At 48.1% G+C, this 16,661-nt stretch overlaps 1 protein-coding gene across 1 annotated transcript in view; it reads right to left on the reverse strand.

The window, feature by feature from the left end:
• FHOD3 (formin homology 2 domain containing 3) overlaps positions 1–16,661 on the reverse strand; it is a 327,675-nt gene that overhangs the window by 32,743 nt on the left and 278,271 nt on the right. The window contains exons 16-17 of the mRNA XM_023750800.1: positions 13,698–14,578; positions 3,132–3,290 (exon numbers count right to left, since the gene is read on the reverse strand). Of these exons, the coding sequence (XP_023606568.1) occupies positions 3,132–3,290; positions 13,698–14,578 (1,040 nt within the window). The remainder of the gene's footprint in view (positions 1–3,131; positions 3,291–13,697; positions 14,579–16,661) is intronic.

Raw genomic sequence — 16,661 nt, forward strand, 5'->3', positions numbered from 1 at the left:
CCTCCCTCTCCTTCATCTTTAAGATGCAAAACGTAATAGTATGGCCTTCTCATGTGAAGCTCCTCGCTGGTGCCTGGCCCACGGGAAGAAACTGATGAGAGTTATTTTTGTGCTGGGTAGCCATTCCTATATCCATCATCTCTACCCTTGCTCTCATTACTCCTTCCAGGATCAAAAAGGTGCTCAGCTGGAAAGCAGTCAGAAAAGGAAAAAGTCATCTGATTCATTCTGAACCCTAAGTAACTTATTGTATCTGAAGCTTCCCCAACCAGGGAGAGCGACATTTCAGGAAAGAATAAAGGCAGAGCCCAAAGGAATCCATCTCTTCTAATGGACTTTCAAGTTCTCAGCACAAGAACGGGAAATATTGTTAAAGGGGGAAGTTTCATTTTTTCCCTTTAATCAGGCTGGCTCTGGCTGCATTTGAAGCCTCTCTTTGAATGAGTCTGAAGCTTTTACAACCTCTAATGACAGTTACGTAAGTGGGATGGTCCGAAAGTGCGCCAGGGCCCGCCTACCATGCTCTTTGTCCTAGATCAGCGGTTCTCAACCTTCTGGCCCTTTAAGTACAGTTCCTCATGTTGTGACCCAACCATAAAATTATTTTCGTTGCTACTTCATAACTGTAATGTTGCTACTGTTATGAATCATAATTTAAATATCTGATATGCAGGATGGTCTTAGGCGACCCCTGTGAAAGGGTCGTTCGACCGCCAAAGGGGTCGCGACCCACAGGTTGAGAACCGCTGTCCTAGATCAGTGATGGCGAACCTTTTGAGCTCGGCGTGTCAGCATTTTGAAAAACCCTAACTTAACTCTGGTGCTGTGTCACATATAGAAATTTTTTGATATTTGCAACCATAGTAAAACAAAGACTTATATTTTTGATATTTATTTTATATATTTAAATGCCACTTAACAAAGAAAAATCAACCAAAAAAATGAGTTTGCATGTCACCTCTGACACGCGTGTCATAGGTTCGCCATCACTGTCCTAGATGAACACTTGGTTTGTCCAGGTGGGCAGCCCCCACCTGCCCAATGGCAAGCCGATGCCCTTCCCCTCGCTTGCTCCTCTGGGGGTCCCAGAGTGGGGCTGCCTCACACTGAGGCCTGCCTCCTCCTTCTTGTTTGGGAGTATCTCAATGTCCCTTTCTGTATGTACCTGCTGTCACCTGCATTCTCCTTTATGCCCCCTGCCCCAATCAGCCATGTGCCCTCACTCCCTGGCTGCCCACCTGGATATGTTGACCTGCTCTGCTGCCTGGCCTGACTACGCTTGGGGCTCAACTTCCTCTCCAGCCATAAGGAAATGTATTTCCCTCCTTGTACTGCTCCTTGGGACAGGGTGCGTGTGTGTTTCTAAGAGTAGAGCTGCTTAAGCTTATATTCGTTTCCTAGGGTGGCTGTAACCACAAAGTGGATTTGAGAGACTAGAAGTCTGCTATCAAGGACTGCGTAGGGCTATGTTCTCTCTAAAGGCCCCAGGAAAGGCTCTGTATTGCCTCTCCCTAGTGTCTGGTGGTTGCAGGCAATCCTCGGTGCTCCTTGACCTGTAAACACATCACTCCAGTCTCCGCCTCCGTCACCTCGTGGCACTCTGTTCTGTGGTCTCCCTGTGTGCTTTCTGTCTGCACAAGACATCCTCCGCTCTACATCTATGTCGAAACATCCCTCTTCTTATAAGGATCTCAGTCCCTGGAGCAGGGCCCACACCAATCCAGCACAACTTTATCTTAACTGGATCACATCTGCCAGGACTGTTTCCAAATAAGGTCATATTCTGAGGTTCTGGGTGGACATGGATTTTGAAGGGACACTGCTCAATCCAGCTTAAACTTCTAGGGACACAGTGTCTCCTGTGGAGGCCTCTTCTTTTCAGAGCACAAAGGCACACATGCCCCACTGCTCCCACAAAGGCACACACCCCACTGCGCCCTCCCACACTCAGGGCTGGGTCAAGTCTGGCACCGTGGCCTGAGCCCCTCCTTGCGTCCAACTCTTTAGTCAAGGGCTTGCTTTCCTCACTGGAGTCAGTCCTCATTTGTTCTCTCTACTCTCAAGTCTTTCACATAAGACTGTACATGAATGAACCCCAAGTATGGAAGAATATTAAAGGAACCCAGGGCTTCTTGCTGATAGGAGACAGAGTGGCTATCACCCAATGCTGTGAAGCAGTGTCCTCCTGTCCCCACTCTGACCCAATGGGCCCCATCCTGTATCGCCATCTGTTTTTGTTAATCCTCACCCGAGAATATTTTTTCCATTGATTTTTTTTTTAAGAGAGAGACACATCGATTGGTTGTCTCCTGCACGTGCCTAGTTGGGGCTGAGGATCGAGCCTGCACCGAGGTTTGTGCCCTTGACCGGGAATCGAACCTGCAACCCTTTGGTGGGTGGGCCATCATTCTAACTACTGCACTATGCTGTATCACCCGTCTTTAGGAGTCTGAGGGCTGAGTCATTGGCTCTGTCTCCATGATTAGAATAGGAGTTTAACTTGCTTCAGACTAGCACTCGCCCACAGTGAAGGAAGAACAAGTATTGGCGGGAGAGCACTGAGCCCTTCCTGGCAGAGCAGGTGAGCTGTGGCTCCAGCGAGGCCACCTACCAGTCGTGTAGTCACAGCCAAGTCACCCAACCTCTCTGCACTTGTGCCATTCAGATCAGCACATGCCAAAGCCTCAGCTGGCTTGGCTTCTCCAGTTTCTCAAATGAAACATCTCTCTCCACACCCTAACAAGTGCAAAGAGAGAAACAAAGTCATTTACATGAATATGAGCACACCCTACTTTTGAAACTGCTCCTTAAACATATTTGGTTTGAAATGATGTGAAAGAAGATCCTAACAGCCTCCTAAGGAGGTTATCACATTCTTCCTCCAGGATGAGGTAGGTGGAGCATGGTCAGAAGGAAGTCAGGAAATGAATCATGAACTTCATAGGTAATGAGGGACTTTCCCATCCCCAAGAAGTTAAAAAGACACGAGAATTATGAACATTATTCAGAGTCTGGCTGAGACAAAAAAAAAATGGCAAGCCACCCTACAAAGTCACACTGGACACAGTAATGCTTTGCACATATGTGACACATTGCAGAACGCAAATAATGCTTGGCGGAGCGGCTCTCACCTCAATTCCTTCTTTATTTAAGGCATATTCATCAAAATTCAAGATGGCGATCTTGATCGTTCTTGGAGGGGGCAGCACCGTCAGCCCGATGTTAATGGCATTGCTCCTCTTCGAGTCCAGGACGATGATCTCCTGCCTTTTTCCGTCTGCGGCAGTTTTCTGGGTAATAGAACAAGGAGAATCCAAGATTAATGCCTCATCTTTGATCCTGTCTGTGTTTCATGATTAAAAGCAAACTCACTATTTATTCAGAGATGAAAACCAGTGGCCCCACTTAGGCGCAAAGGACTGGCTACCGCTCAGCACAGAAGAAAGCCATCAGGGCTCAGCTCTTGGCAGCCGCCAGGCGCAGGCCAGCAGTGGAACTTCGCAAGTCAGACACATTACAAAACAAAATTGATTTTCCTTCAATTGGGAACAATGTGATATTTTGCAAGAAAGACACACACACACACACACACACACACACACACACTCCTGTTTTTTTCCATAGAAGCAGTGGAAACAAAACTAAATCCTCCCAGAGCTCCCTCCCTGTGATCTGCAAGGAATCGGAATGTGCTCTGGTTGGCCCTAGGGCACATGGTGTGTGCCTGGGGATGGAGACGGTGGTACACGTGCTGAGGAGACGGGAGTGACATGGAGAACCCACCATTGCTGGCCGGTCAGCCCCTCTGGATCCCTGGCCACATCATCTCAGGGGCTCCTCTCCCCATTCAAATGTCCCATGCCCCTTATTCCAGAGTACCTGCCACACTTCCACATGTGGGCAGCTGCCGCTAGTGGGTGAGGAGGAACCTTCTTAGGAAGGAGACCAAAGGACAGGTGCTGGTGAAGAGGAATGGGGGACAAACAGACCTGGAGGCCAAGGAGGGGAACAGAGGACAGAGGTGTCTAAGTGTCCTCATAGAGCCCTCGTGTGTGGCTTCCCTGCTGGGCTGAGTGCCTTGGGAGCAGGCCCTGGTGTGTGGTGCCCAGAGATGAGGTGACAAGGCCTCCAGCTTCCCCCTGAGCTCCTGGGAAGTTCAAGGTAGTGGACATGGGGACAAGTGGACAAGGTCTGGTTAGCAAGCCCCCTGACCATGCAAACAGAGCTGGGAGAATAACTACTCTTATTCAGGTAACAAGCCTAGATGACAATGATGAGTTAGGCAGAGCGGACCTCTTGAAGGAAAAGATGGGGGGTTTACAATGTGAGGGGGCTCAGCAGTGGGGTAATTAACTCATCTAATGTTGGGGGGCAGGGTCTGGAGGAGCTGACATCTCGGCTGGGTCCTAAAGAATGTGTAGGATCTAGTTTGGAGCTGGGGAGAGAAGATAAGGAGCTAAGAAGTGGCTTTGTCTAGATTGCCGGGGATTGACAGAGAAGAAGCTGGAGTTTGGGGGGCCACAACCGGGGGCCCTCAGGAGCCAGCCGTTCCGACTCCATTGCAGCTGAATGGCTGGCTGCTGCTCACCATCGGTGTGGCTGGGCTGGGAGCAGCGGAACTGTGGGGAGAAGCTGGCCGTTGCAACATGAGAGGCTGGAAGTCGACTTGGAGAAAAGGACTGTGGCTCCTTACGTCCTACTGAGCCCTTCCAAAATCAATTACTAAAATTCTATTTTAGATCCTTAAATATGCATTTGGGAATAAATTAAAATTTCTTCCCGAGGAAAATAATTGAAAGCATCCCAGCTGCTCTGGGGCCTGGTGGCCAGGAGGAACAGTGCCTGTGGGTGTGGCATCGGCTCTGACCGCCGGCTTCCGGGATGTATGGCACATGGACGCACCCTCGTTCGGCAGGGCAAGCTTGTCTTCTATTCATTTAATCCAATGAGCCTCTCGGGAACCCTTGAAATTTAGCTTTTAAAATCTAATCACAAATAGTATTTTGTGGGTGAAATGCTAAGAAGGAATGGGAAAGGGGTTGGCAAATGCTGACTACAGGCAATGAAGAGGGATGAGAGGGATGTTAAGATTCGAAATTCCGCCCTAGCCAGTTTGGCTCACTGGATAGAGCATTGGCCTGCGGACTGAAGGGTCCCAGGTTCGATTCTGGCCAAGGGCACATGCCTGGGTAGGAGGCAGCTGATCAATGATTCTCTCTCATCATTGATGTGTCTCTCTCTCTATCCCTCTCCCTTCCTCTCTGAAATTAATAAAAATATATTTTTTTAAAAAAGATTCGAAATTCCCACTCACCCAGCACCCACTCCTTCTTCCCTGCTCACAGCAGGACCTTGACTTCTGTTGGGCTGGCAATGTGTCAATGACATCAGTCCCATCCCTGGACCCTTGCAGCCAAAGCTGGGCCTGTGACCTAGGTCTGACTTTTGTTTTTCTGATTAAAAAGGAATAGACCCAGAGGGCCATGCCGATTGCCCTCCCCCTTTTTTCCTGCCGAGAGTGTGGACATGAGGCTACATAAGGATGGCAGCATGGGAGGAGCCTGGGTCTGGCATTGGAGGGGCACTTTCCCCGAACCAGGCTTCAGTGCAGGAGGCACTGATCAGAGGGCAGGGATTCCCTGGGAATCATTAGCCCTTAGCCCCTCACCTATAGTCCCCTCATTCCAGGAACCCAGAGAGATGCCTGGACAGGCCCAGCCCAACCAGAGCCTTTGTGCAAATGAGAAAAAGACCACCTCCCCGCAACTGGGGAGACACATTCCCATGGCAAACAGCTTGAGAAGAAAGCACCGCTCAGATTTCAGCCCTGCCCCTTCAGCCAGTGTCTATGTGCCAAACAACGTGCACAGACCTACATGGTGGCCCTGAGCCTGACATGTCCTTGTCCCCATCTCAATAGATTTCAATGGACACCAGTGGGCACACCCACACACTCCCCTGTAAGTTGGGGAGATGCCTCCGGCATCCTGAGACACTGGGAAAGCTGTCCCCACAGATGACTCTCCATGTTTTCAGAGCTACTTTCACCCACTTTGTGAAGGAATAAGAATTAAAGTAATATCTGAAATTGAATTATTCAGTCTCTGGAGTTTATCCAAGAAATGTTTTAAATGCTGTGCTCCATAATGAAAACAGATTCCACTGGAAGCTACTTGAGCACACCAGTGCCTTGGGGTTTGTCTTGCCTGACATAAGGTGGTGGCTCATGTAGGGCTGTCCTTTCTTCCCACAGTAACCTAGAGAAGCACCTGCAGGAGCTAGCCAAAGTTCCCCGTGCCCAAGACTATGTCTAAGGATTAGCAGTCATCAATTCTGATCCATTTCAATCATCTTTTTGGGTTCAAAGTCCTCGATCAGCAAGTATGACCTTCACTATATCCTTCACATGGTCCTGTGACACAGCAATGTCATCCATCCTCGTCCACAAAGCCTCTCATGTCCCCCTGTCCTTCGTTCCCACCACCTCCGCCCTGACCCCAGCCCCTGGTGCCAGCCTCCATCCCTGGCCTTCTGCTCCTAGTCTCTCCTCTTCCTCAGCCCACCTATCATTCGCTTTCTCACAGCCTTTCTCAGTCACTCATTTCCTTATTGCACTTCTTTGATCAGAAAGTCAGTGACTGCCCATTATTTGAAATTAGAAAAATAGTAAATTGGTCAATGATGGAAAGAGGATATAAAACAGAAGCCAAAGAAGGAAGAGTGGTCCTTGTGAAGGAGATTAGGAGTTAAATGCCCTTCTGAAGGCATCTAGAACAAAGGGGTAAGATGTGACAGGACAAAGGTGGCACAGGACTTGGGAAGATGACAGGAGGCATAACTTCTAGGCAGAAAATCAGAAAGTTGTCCTGAATTTGATAGGAGACTAGATACATCCCGAAAAGCAACTCCCAAACAAGAAAGCAACAGACCAAAACCTCTTGACATATCGACACAGGGCCTACATGAAGGAAATGACAACACCATCTCGAAAGTAATAAAAGAAGATGTGAATAAAGGAGAAACAGCATATTTCTGGATAGGAAGTCTCAATGTTAAAAGGAGGCTCATTTTTCTCTCATCTAATACATACATTTAAAGTAATTCTAATAAAAATCCAACAAGGTTTTTTAGAATTAAAAAATATTCTAAAGTCACTATGAAAGGCTAGATGCATAAAAAAAATCAGTAGCGTTATATATAATATTTACCCAATCAGCTATAAAAACATTATAAAACCAATATAACTAAAATGTGTAGCACTAGAATAGCTAGAATGATAGAACAGAAAAAGTGATAGTACAGAAAAAGCTCTCAGACAACGTTCCAGGGCATTCCAACACATACCAAGATTAGTGAGTGACATTCATTTGAATGCCCGATCTCTAACATGGAACCAAAGAAAGTAACCTGAAGTCAGAAAAACCACTATGGCAGGTTAGCATCCTGACAGACTGACTGACATTTTCCTTCATAAGAAGAGAGAAGGCAAGAGCAGTCTCAGGTAAGTATGGTGGGAGCATGTCACGCCCCACGGATCCCCATGGCTGACTAGAGTCTCAAGTCATGATCAGTGATGGTGCAGGACAGCAAACCCTGAGCAGAGGCGGGAGGAGAGGCCGAGTCCTCCAACAGCCTCTTTCTGATTGGCTGAGTGTCTTCCCATATTTATTGATCTGGAGCCTCTCTTTGATATAGATCCTATTTCCTTAAACAGGTATTGCCCAAGTGCCAGTGAAGTGTCTACTCCTTGAGTGGGGCCATTTCCATGAGAATAATCCAATAAAGAAATGCATACCCGGGGAGGGCCAGGAGGCCCATGACACTATTGCTCAATCCTGTTCTGAGGCTGACAGGCTGGCTTCCGGGACTAATGGGGAGGGGAGCTCTGGAGACAGGCCAGGGGATTCTCCTTTGCCAGGAGCAGTGGCTCCTCTGTGACTGACAGCAGAATGGCAAACATGAAGTCCCCACCACTAACTGGGAGAAACACAACATCGTTTACCCGAGGAGGAAACGGGTCTGATCAATCTGCTGACACTCTCTGAAGGAAAACCAGGAATGTAGTTTAATCAGAGCGGCGCTTTACAACTTGGGGTGCACAAGAGAATCCCTAGGGGTACCTTTAAGCCACAGTGATACTTGGGTCCCCTCAGAGATCCGATATCCCCTGTCTAGAGTGGGGCGCAGGGGTCACAGATGTTTAAAAGATATCTGCCACAACAGGACTCTCTGATTTAGACTTTCAGAAGTCTAAAGGCTTTGAGCAGGATTGTTGGGCGAGTAGAAAGTCGATCTTCCAATAAAAGGAAACAATTGAAAGACGAAACAAAAAGCAGGGGTAAGGAAACCTTTCTTAGGATAGAAAGACAGTAATGGGGTCCTCGCTTAGCTGCCTTCATTCCAAATGCAGCAAGGACTGGTCCTGCCAGTTTTATGAATGATGCGGGAATCAAGACCTCAGGGCTATAGACAATGCAGGAAGTTGTTACTGATGTTAAAATGAGCCTGATGTGCCCAACAACTGCCAAGCTCCTCCCAGCCCTGAGCTGAGCTCTCAGGTCCTTCCACGCTCAGGGGTAATGCAGCTTAGGGCTGTGGGGCTGGTGCAGCTGACTCCTGAGGACTGGGCCACACACTCTGCCTCAGCCAATGCCACACAACCACATCATGGTGTTGGTTCTAGGAAATGAAACAGAAAACCCTGCTCCACTAGTCCTGGGGCTTCTGTCTGCGGTACACCATGCAGGCAGCAGCACCCTCACAAGGGGACAGAATGAAATGAGGAGAGCACGGAGGGACCAAAGCTTGTGAAGGCATGCGCTCTGGGCAGGTGAACAGGCCTTATTTTCCATATTTTCCTGGAATGCTGCCACAAAAGATCACCCCTTAGAATTTTTAAAGAGTAATTTGAAAAAAATTAAAATAAAAAAATGTAGCCTTTAAAACGTAGATATTCAGCCCTAGCCAGTTTGGCTCAGTAGATAGAGCGTCGGCCTGTGGACTGAAGGATCCCAGGTTCGATTCTGGTCAAGGGCACATCCCAGGGTTGCGGGCTCAATTACCAGTTGGGGGTGTGCAGGAAGCAGTCGATCAATGATTCTTTTTCATCATTGATGTTTCTATCTCTCTCTATCTCTCTTTCTTCCTTCCTCTCTGAAGTCAATAAAAATATATTTTTAAAAAAGTAAATATTTCGCCCTGGCTGGTGTGGCTCAGTTGGTTGGGCATCATCCCATGCACCGAAAGGCACATACCCAGGTTGTGGGTTTGATCCTGGTCAGAGTGCCTACAGGAGGTAATGATCTTTCTCTGTCATATCAATGTTTCTATCTCTCACTCTCTCTCTAAAATCAATTAAAATATATTAAAAAATTAAAAGAGGATATTCAGCACATAGAACGTATCACCCCAGAGGGTGTTGCAACTGAAAACAGAAACTGGCGAGGGACATGATTTACTGAGAAGACTCAGAGAGTTTCAGAGAATGCCACTGAGTTTGACAGCACTTCCATGAAAGGCGACCGACTTCTCAACACGCCTCTCAACATCTTGCCACAGCCCCTCGGACAGGCTCAGGAGGACACTGGCTCAGAAATGGCAAATCACTCCTCGCTCCCCGCCAACTGCCAAGAGAGTGACGCCACTGGACAGTTTCAAAGCTGTTTGTTGAGAAAATGGCCACGACCAGGGTGCCAGGATACACATGTCAGCAGATGTGACAACTATGGAATTTTCCTAAGGTCTATAACAAAGGAGCAGGCAATACATATGGAAAAGCATTAAGGCAAAAACCAAAACAACAACAAAAACCCTACTGAGGCCCTAACCGGTTTGGCTCAGTGGATAGAGCATCGGCCTGCGGACTGAACAGTCCCAGATTCAATTCTGGCCAAGGGCATGTACCTTGGTTGTGGGCACATCCCCAGTAGGGGGTGTGCAGGAGGCAGCTGATTGATGTTTCTCTCTCATCGATGTTTCTAACTCTCTATCCCTCTCCCTTCCTCTCTGTAAAAAATCAATAAAATATATTTTTAAAAAACACCCTACTGAGCCTACATAATGGCTGAAACACCCTCAGTTAGGAATGATGCTTCTGAGGAACTTGCCAAAATAGGCTTAATTTTAATTAAGTATTAATTAGTATTAATTAATTTCCCATTCTTTCCCTTTGGGTCTTCTATGGCAGAGGCCAACTGCAAAACAGGTACATTTCTAATGTTCATGTAGTTTATCTGGTACCCCAACCTGGACATTGTCACCGCTGAATTTTTTTTTAAGTCACAGCTAATAGATTCTGATCCATTTAGAAACTTCAGGGCAAATAAAGTTGAACAATCGCTCCAAATCCATTCTAGAGCCCCCTCTTCATGGTAAACAAATGATCCCAAGGTAAGACAGCACTGAGCTCCCAAGGGAAAGCCAAGTCCCCTTCTTCATTCTGGTCATCTCTTCCCTCCACACCTGTCTTGGTCTGTCTGTAACGTGGAAGATAAAGGCTGCCCTTTGCAGCCCTTTATTAGACACATGAGTTAGAAGGCCACTTCCTGGGGCTCCTCAGGATGACATCAAGTTCACAGAGGGTCTGTCCCCAGACCCTCAAGGGCTTTCTGCCTTTCATCTTTCCCTTTTGCCCTATGTGATTCTCCACATCTTAGACTAACAGTAGAAACACAACATGATGAAATTTAGCACAGGATTTCTGTCTTTCTCCACAAAACATAATTAAAGTCATCTTACTAAAAAGCTATATATACATTTCCTGCAGAGAGAGAGCGAGAGAGAAATGTAGATCCAGTTCCAGAAACTATTTGGAAAGGAAACCAAAAAGCACATCTTTCTGTTCTTATCGTTTCCGTGAAGTGCTGACCCAGCCTGGCTCTTGCACACGAATCTTTGATGGGGGTGGAGGGGACTCGGATGGTCAGAGCCGTGCCCTGTTCTGACGCTGGTCTCGTGCAAGGTCTCTAACGGGAACGGAAACAGACTCCCTTTGCTATGTGCTGTCTTGCAAAATTGACTTCATTTTATTTTTGTTGCACTCCATTGTGTTTAATGAAAAACTTCTCGTGAGTCAGGATTCGGAAGTGGCTGCTTACAGCTGTGTCTCATAAAAATCCCAGTCATGCATTAGGAACAGAAGTAAAACTGGCTATCGCTGCAGTGGTAACATACACATGATGGACCCAACTCTCCAATGTACTGCGTTTTAACCCTAATTTTCACGCTCACCTTTTGTAGCATTTGTAAATTATCCCCTGCTCACATCCCCTATCCCCCCAAAACAAAGGTATGGGCTCCTGGGTCCTGTTGTAGAAAATTCTGGAGTCCTTCCGGTAAATTTTTCAATATATTACTTTCCTCTTATGCTTTCTCTTTATACAAAACTAGGCAAACATGTGCCTTTTGGCTAGGCAATAACTTATTTGAAGAGGTCACCACCTATGTCAAGCAAGAAGGAACCTTTGGGCTCCTGGAAGGGCACCAACCAGACTTGTCGCCGACCACAGTGGGACCAAGAGGAGGGGAGGGAGGGGAACTGTCCAGTTGGGGTCTTCTCCAGGAAGCTTCTAATCTTACCATGTCCTTTGTAAAAATGAAGTCAGAGGTGCCTTCACTGCCAAACTGTTCCTCCCTTTATTCCTCCTGCCTGGAGTCGAGGGCCAGCCTCTCCGCAGCCACCTCTGAGGTGATGAGCTAGCAGGGGGGGCCTAGAGGGTAAAGCCAGCCAGATGAGCCCAGTAAGGGGTGGGGGGAGGAGGAGGAAGAGGGAGATGGGCCAACTAGATCAGCAGGGTGGAGGCTGGAATGAGTGAGGTCAACTGCTGGATAACTCCTGGCAACCAGAGACAGCGTTTTAACCCAGCCAGGCCCATCTTCCCTGAATGCCAGGCCTGACTTTAAGAACTGAAGGGACCCGGCCATGGTGCCTCAGGGGTTGAGTGTCGACCTATGAACCAGGAGGTCACAGTTTGATTCCCGGTTCCCAGTCAGGGCACATGCCTGATCCCCAGAGGGGGGAGTGCAGGAGCCAGCCAATCAATGATTCTCTTTCATGATTGGTGTTTTTCTCTCTCTCTCCCTCTCCCTTCCCCTCTGAAATCAATAAAAATATATTTTAAAAAACTGCAGGGGACACATGGCTGGCTGAGCACCACATGTTACCCTGGAAAGTCACACACAACACGAGTTTTAACAGAAAGTTGACTGGTTACAGCCCCCCTACCTGCTCAGTCAACAACGCATGGACAGGCACTAACTCTGTCACTGGACCCCCTGTCTGAGGGCGCTCTTGCCCGAGGATGCTGCATGTACTTTTTGATTCAGAATAGGCAACTGACTGGCAGGTCAGAGAGCCTGACTCAGGCAGCCTTATACTCCCCCAAACAACGGTAAATGGAGAAACACATGGAGCTGGAATTAACTCCTGAGAATAAGTTCTTAAGTGGTCACTCTAAATCAATAACAAAGAAACAGAATTTCTGGAGGATGAGGCCCATAAATCAGGATTTTAAAAAGATTCCCAGGTGATTCTAATGTGCAGCCAAGGTTGAGAACCACTGCTCTAAATTATACTTCACAAAGTGTTTTCTTGCACCCCTCGTTCCTGAGAAGTGAGGGTCGTCTTAAACCTGTTTTAAAACTGTAACACACCCCAAATCACAAGGGTTTTAAAAACAACAACCCACCAGTTCTTTCAGATCTGTAAAGAAGAACCAAATCATTAGAAATAAAACCTGTGATGCAGGACGCTGCTGCTTCCTTTCTCGTTAACCGTGACTTTATCCTTAATGCCCAGTAACTTCGTGCACAGTGCTTCCCATTTATAAAAGGGGCTGTGACATCTCTATTAAAAACGCCACAGCAGCAAAGCCTGCAGAACTCTCAGACATTTATGAAGAATCAGGAATCTAGATGGATGCGTAATATTTACAGGATGCCAACGCTATGGCTGTTTGGAACTGTTTAGATAGCTGCTTTATGCTGATGCAGCCAGGAATTATTCAAAGAAATGGCACCTGAATTACTGTCTTTACAAAAGCACTGTGTGGTTACAGCTGAGGTTCAAACTACAGTGGGGCCTTGACTTACGAGTGTCCCGACTAACGAGTTTTTTGAGATACAAGCTGTCTCTCAGCCGATTTTTTGCATTGAGTTGATAGAGTAATTTGAGTTAACAAACTCCTTAAGGAGCTCAGTCTCAGAACGAATTAAACTCGTAAGTCAAGGCCCCACTGTATTCCTTTCAGCTCTGATCTCTGAAGGTAAGAGTAATTAATCACGTGGATAAAGTCCACGTGTTGGATAAATGAGCGAGTCTGCTCTCCTCTAGTTGGGAGGAGGGGGGCGGTTGCCAACATCTGCTGACAGGTGATGCTAATATTCCCGGGTTAACCTTTTGGTTTTTTCCTCCAGGTCATTTGGGTCTTTGAAAGCTACTACTTTACTTAATGGTGTTCGTGGACTGCTATCTATGTCAGCTACTGGGGCCCCTTACTCATTTAGCTTACACCTAGGACGTGGCACAAAGAGTAACATGGTAAAGGTCAGATTTTTATACTAACTGCCCTCCCCTCCCCTTTTTTTAACCAAACAGCAAAAGCAGCACAAAGGGAATTTAACAGACAACAAATTCCAGTCCCACTCCACAGCGGAAAAAAACTCTGCAAGTCAGGAAGCAGGCCAGATGCTGGCGGTACCTTTGAGACGGACAATTCCTTAGACTTAGACTCGAACAGGTGCTCCAGCCTGGAAGTGTCCACCTTGATAGGTTCCAGTTTTGACCACAGGAATTCTCTGCAGCGCCGGTTGTTCTTACACGGCCACTCGAAAGGCCGCACTTCATTCCAGAACAGACGGATGGTCTTCTTTTTCTTCGTGAATGCCGGCTGACCCCTGGGTACCTGGGGCCACCCTAAGCCCTGAGGAGCATTGAATACTGGAGGAGGAGCCAATAAATTACCGGGGATGGGAGGGGGAGGCACGCTGTCCAGCAAGGGTGGAGGGGGCGGGGGCGGCAAACCCAGAAAGGTAGGTGGCGGCGGGGGAGGCGGCCCAGGGGCCTCCCCGTGACCCAGGTCCACGTCTAGGACGTCGATGTCATCCTCCTCTCCCAGGTCGGTGAAATCCATGTCTTGGATTCTGAGCTCCCTTGGGTTGGCCATGAGCTGGTCCCAGATGTGGTCGGACTCGGTCTTGGGCTGGGGGGATGCTTTCTCCGGGACCGTGTCATCGGGCTGGGTGTCGGAGGAGACAGGCCCTCTCCCTAGGTCCCCGCTGTTGAATTTCTCCGCGAAGGCTTTCACGCTGCCCCTGTTGTCCAGGCAGCCCACGTCCACCCTCCTGACACTCTCGTCCTGCGCCAGGGAGCTGGCCTGCAGCGTGGATATCCTGCTGGCCAGGCTGGGCACCGCCTCTGCCCCCTGCTCAGCGCCCACGGGCTCGCCCTCCCCCTTCTCCTCGGCATCCGTGGGCTTTCTGTTATGGGCATACAGCATGTCCAGCATGAAGCGTTTGTTGGTGAGGATGTCGCCACACTGTTCATTTACACTGGCATCCTGAACCCCCGCGGACCACAAACCTGAAAGCAGACAGGAGAGAGAAAAATGAGAAAGGCGCAGGGCCACACCCCGAGAAAACCAGGTAGGGAAGCTGTGGGCTTTCTGTACACGGCCACTCAGAGGAGACAGGGAAGCAAGACCCCCGAAGAGGAAGGCGGTCATGGCTGGCAAAACGTCCTCGACCAGGTGCAGATGCTGCATCTAACGCCCAGTGACCTGCTCCAGGACCCTCGACGCCTGTAGGTGTGACACTGCCCAGGCTCCTGGGAGACTTTTCCTGACCTTCACTACTCACCATGACAGCTGGTCAGGACCCAGCCACAGGCGACCAAGGGGCTTCTGTCCTAAGCACACAGGGAGGCAAGGAAGATGCTCCCTCCCCCAGAGGCCTCTGAGAGGCTGTGGGGTTATTTCCATCGCTCTCCCTCCTCCACATCGCACCAGGGCAGCTCAAATCGCCCAGAGAGATGCATACACCACGCACTGGTTGCACTTAAAATTCAGGAGACCCTTAAAGCTGCCTGGCTGTCTCTCTAAGACCTCCCTAGGTGACCTTTCGCACCCTCTTCTCTCCTCTACCCCCCTCACCCATCTCATCCTCGCACAGCGTGGCCCTGCTCCCTAGTTTAACAACTTCACAAAGTCAGAAAAATCTACCAGGGCTTTCATTCCGCCTCCACTCAACCACCTGCACCTGAACATGGTCTAACTTCACCCATCTTAAAAAACACAAACAAAAAGCCCACCATTCACTCCATGTATCCCTCCTACTATAATCCAACTTTTCTCCTTTCCTTTAAAGATGCTGATGAGGTGTTTGTGTGTTTTGTTTTGTTTTGCTCACTGTTTCCAGTTTCTCTATTTTCTCTTGAATGGGTCTCAGGAAGTTTTTGCTCCCTCCACCTTTCAAACCTGCTCCTTTCCAGGCGACCGCCGCCTTGCCTGCTACACTAGCCCCAGCTGCTCACCCTCCTCCCTTACTTAGATCCTTCACTTGCTTCACTTGGCTTCCGGGACATTGCACTCAGCTGGGTTGCTTCCTTTTTTCTGGCTGCTCCTTTCTCAGTATCCTGTGCTGATTCCTCCTTTATCTTTACCCTTGAAATGTCCTTGGACCTCTTCTCTCCAACCTTACTCACTCTCTTAGTCACCATCTCATCCAATCTCAGGGCTTTAAATACCATCTTCTGCCCTCGCCCCCAGCCCCCTCACTGAACCTGCTTCTCCTGAAATTGTTTCCTGTCTAGGATATGGAAACTTCATCTTTCTGCCAATCCCCCAAATCTGAGTCATCTTTGACACCTCCTCTTCTTTTACCCCACACAGCAGGGCATCCTGTTAGTTAAATGGTCATGTTATAGTCAGAATCCAATCTTTTTTTTTTTTTTATCACCTCCCCTGTCACAACCCTGGGCTGAGCCAGCATGGTTTCTTGCCTACAGCATTGCAAGGTCTCACTGGTCCCAGCTTCAACTCTTGCCCCTCCACAATCAATTCTTAATACAACAGCCACGTGATGTGTTAAAATATCTGATCATACCTTTTTGCTCAAAGTCTTCTAACGATGTCAAATTTCCCTGAGACAAAAAACCAATGACCTTGCAATGTTCACAAGCCTCGTGTGATCTCACCTGAATTGTTTTTCATCTACTGCTGCCACCTCAGGCAGACGGACATGAACATCTTCAGCTACAGCAGCTCCTTCGCATTCCTAGAACTCCCCAGGCATGACCCGGCCTCAGGGCCCTTGCCCCTCCTAAACAAACTGCACCCAGTTAATCACAAGGTTTGCTCCTCAAAACCCTTTATGCCTTTGCTCAAATAGTAACTTCTCAGCAAAGTCTTCCCCAAACACCTTATTTAAAATTGTGCAATGCTCTCTCTCGCCAACACTGTTTATCATCCTTTCCTGCTTTATTTTTCACCACAGCACTTATTACTATGTAACCTTCCACATTATTTTCTAATTTATTTTATCGCTGTCTTTGCCCCATCCCTAGAAAAATTATAATTAGTGGTTAAACTGTCTTCTTCATTGGAATGTAAACTCTACAAGTGCTTTGTTCACAGTTGTATCCCCAGCATCTAGCATGAATGAATGAA

This window comes from Myotis lucifugus, unplaced genomic scaffold, assembly GCF_000147115.1.
Source record: "Myotis lucifugus unplaced genomic scaffold, Myoluc2.0 scaffold_16, whole genome shotgun sequence".
NCBI lineage: Eukaryota > Metazoa > Chordata > Mammalia > Chiroptera > Vespertilionidae > Myotis > Myotis lucifugus.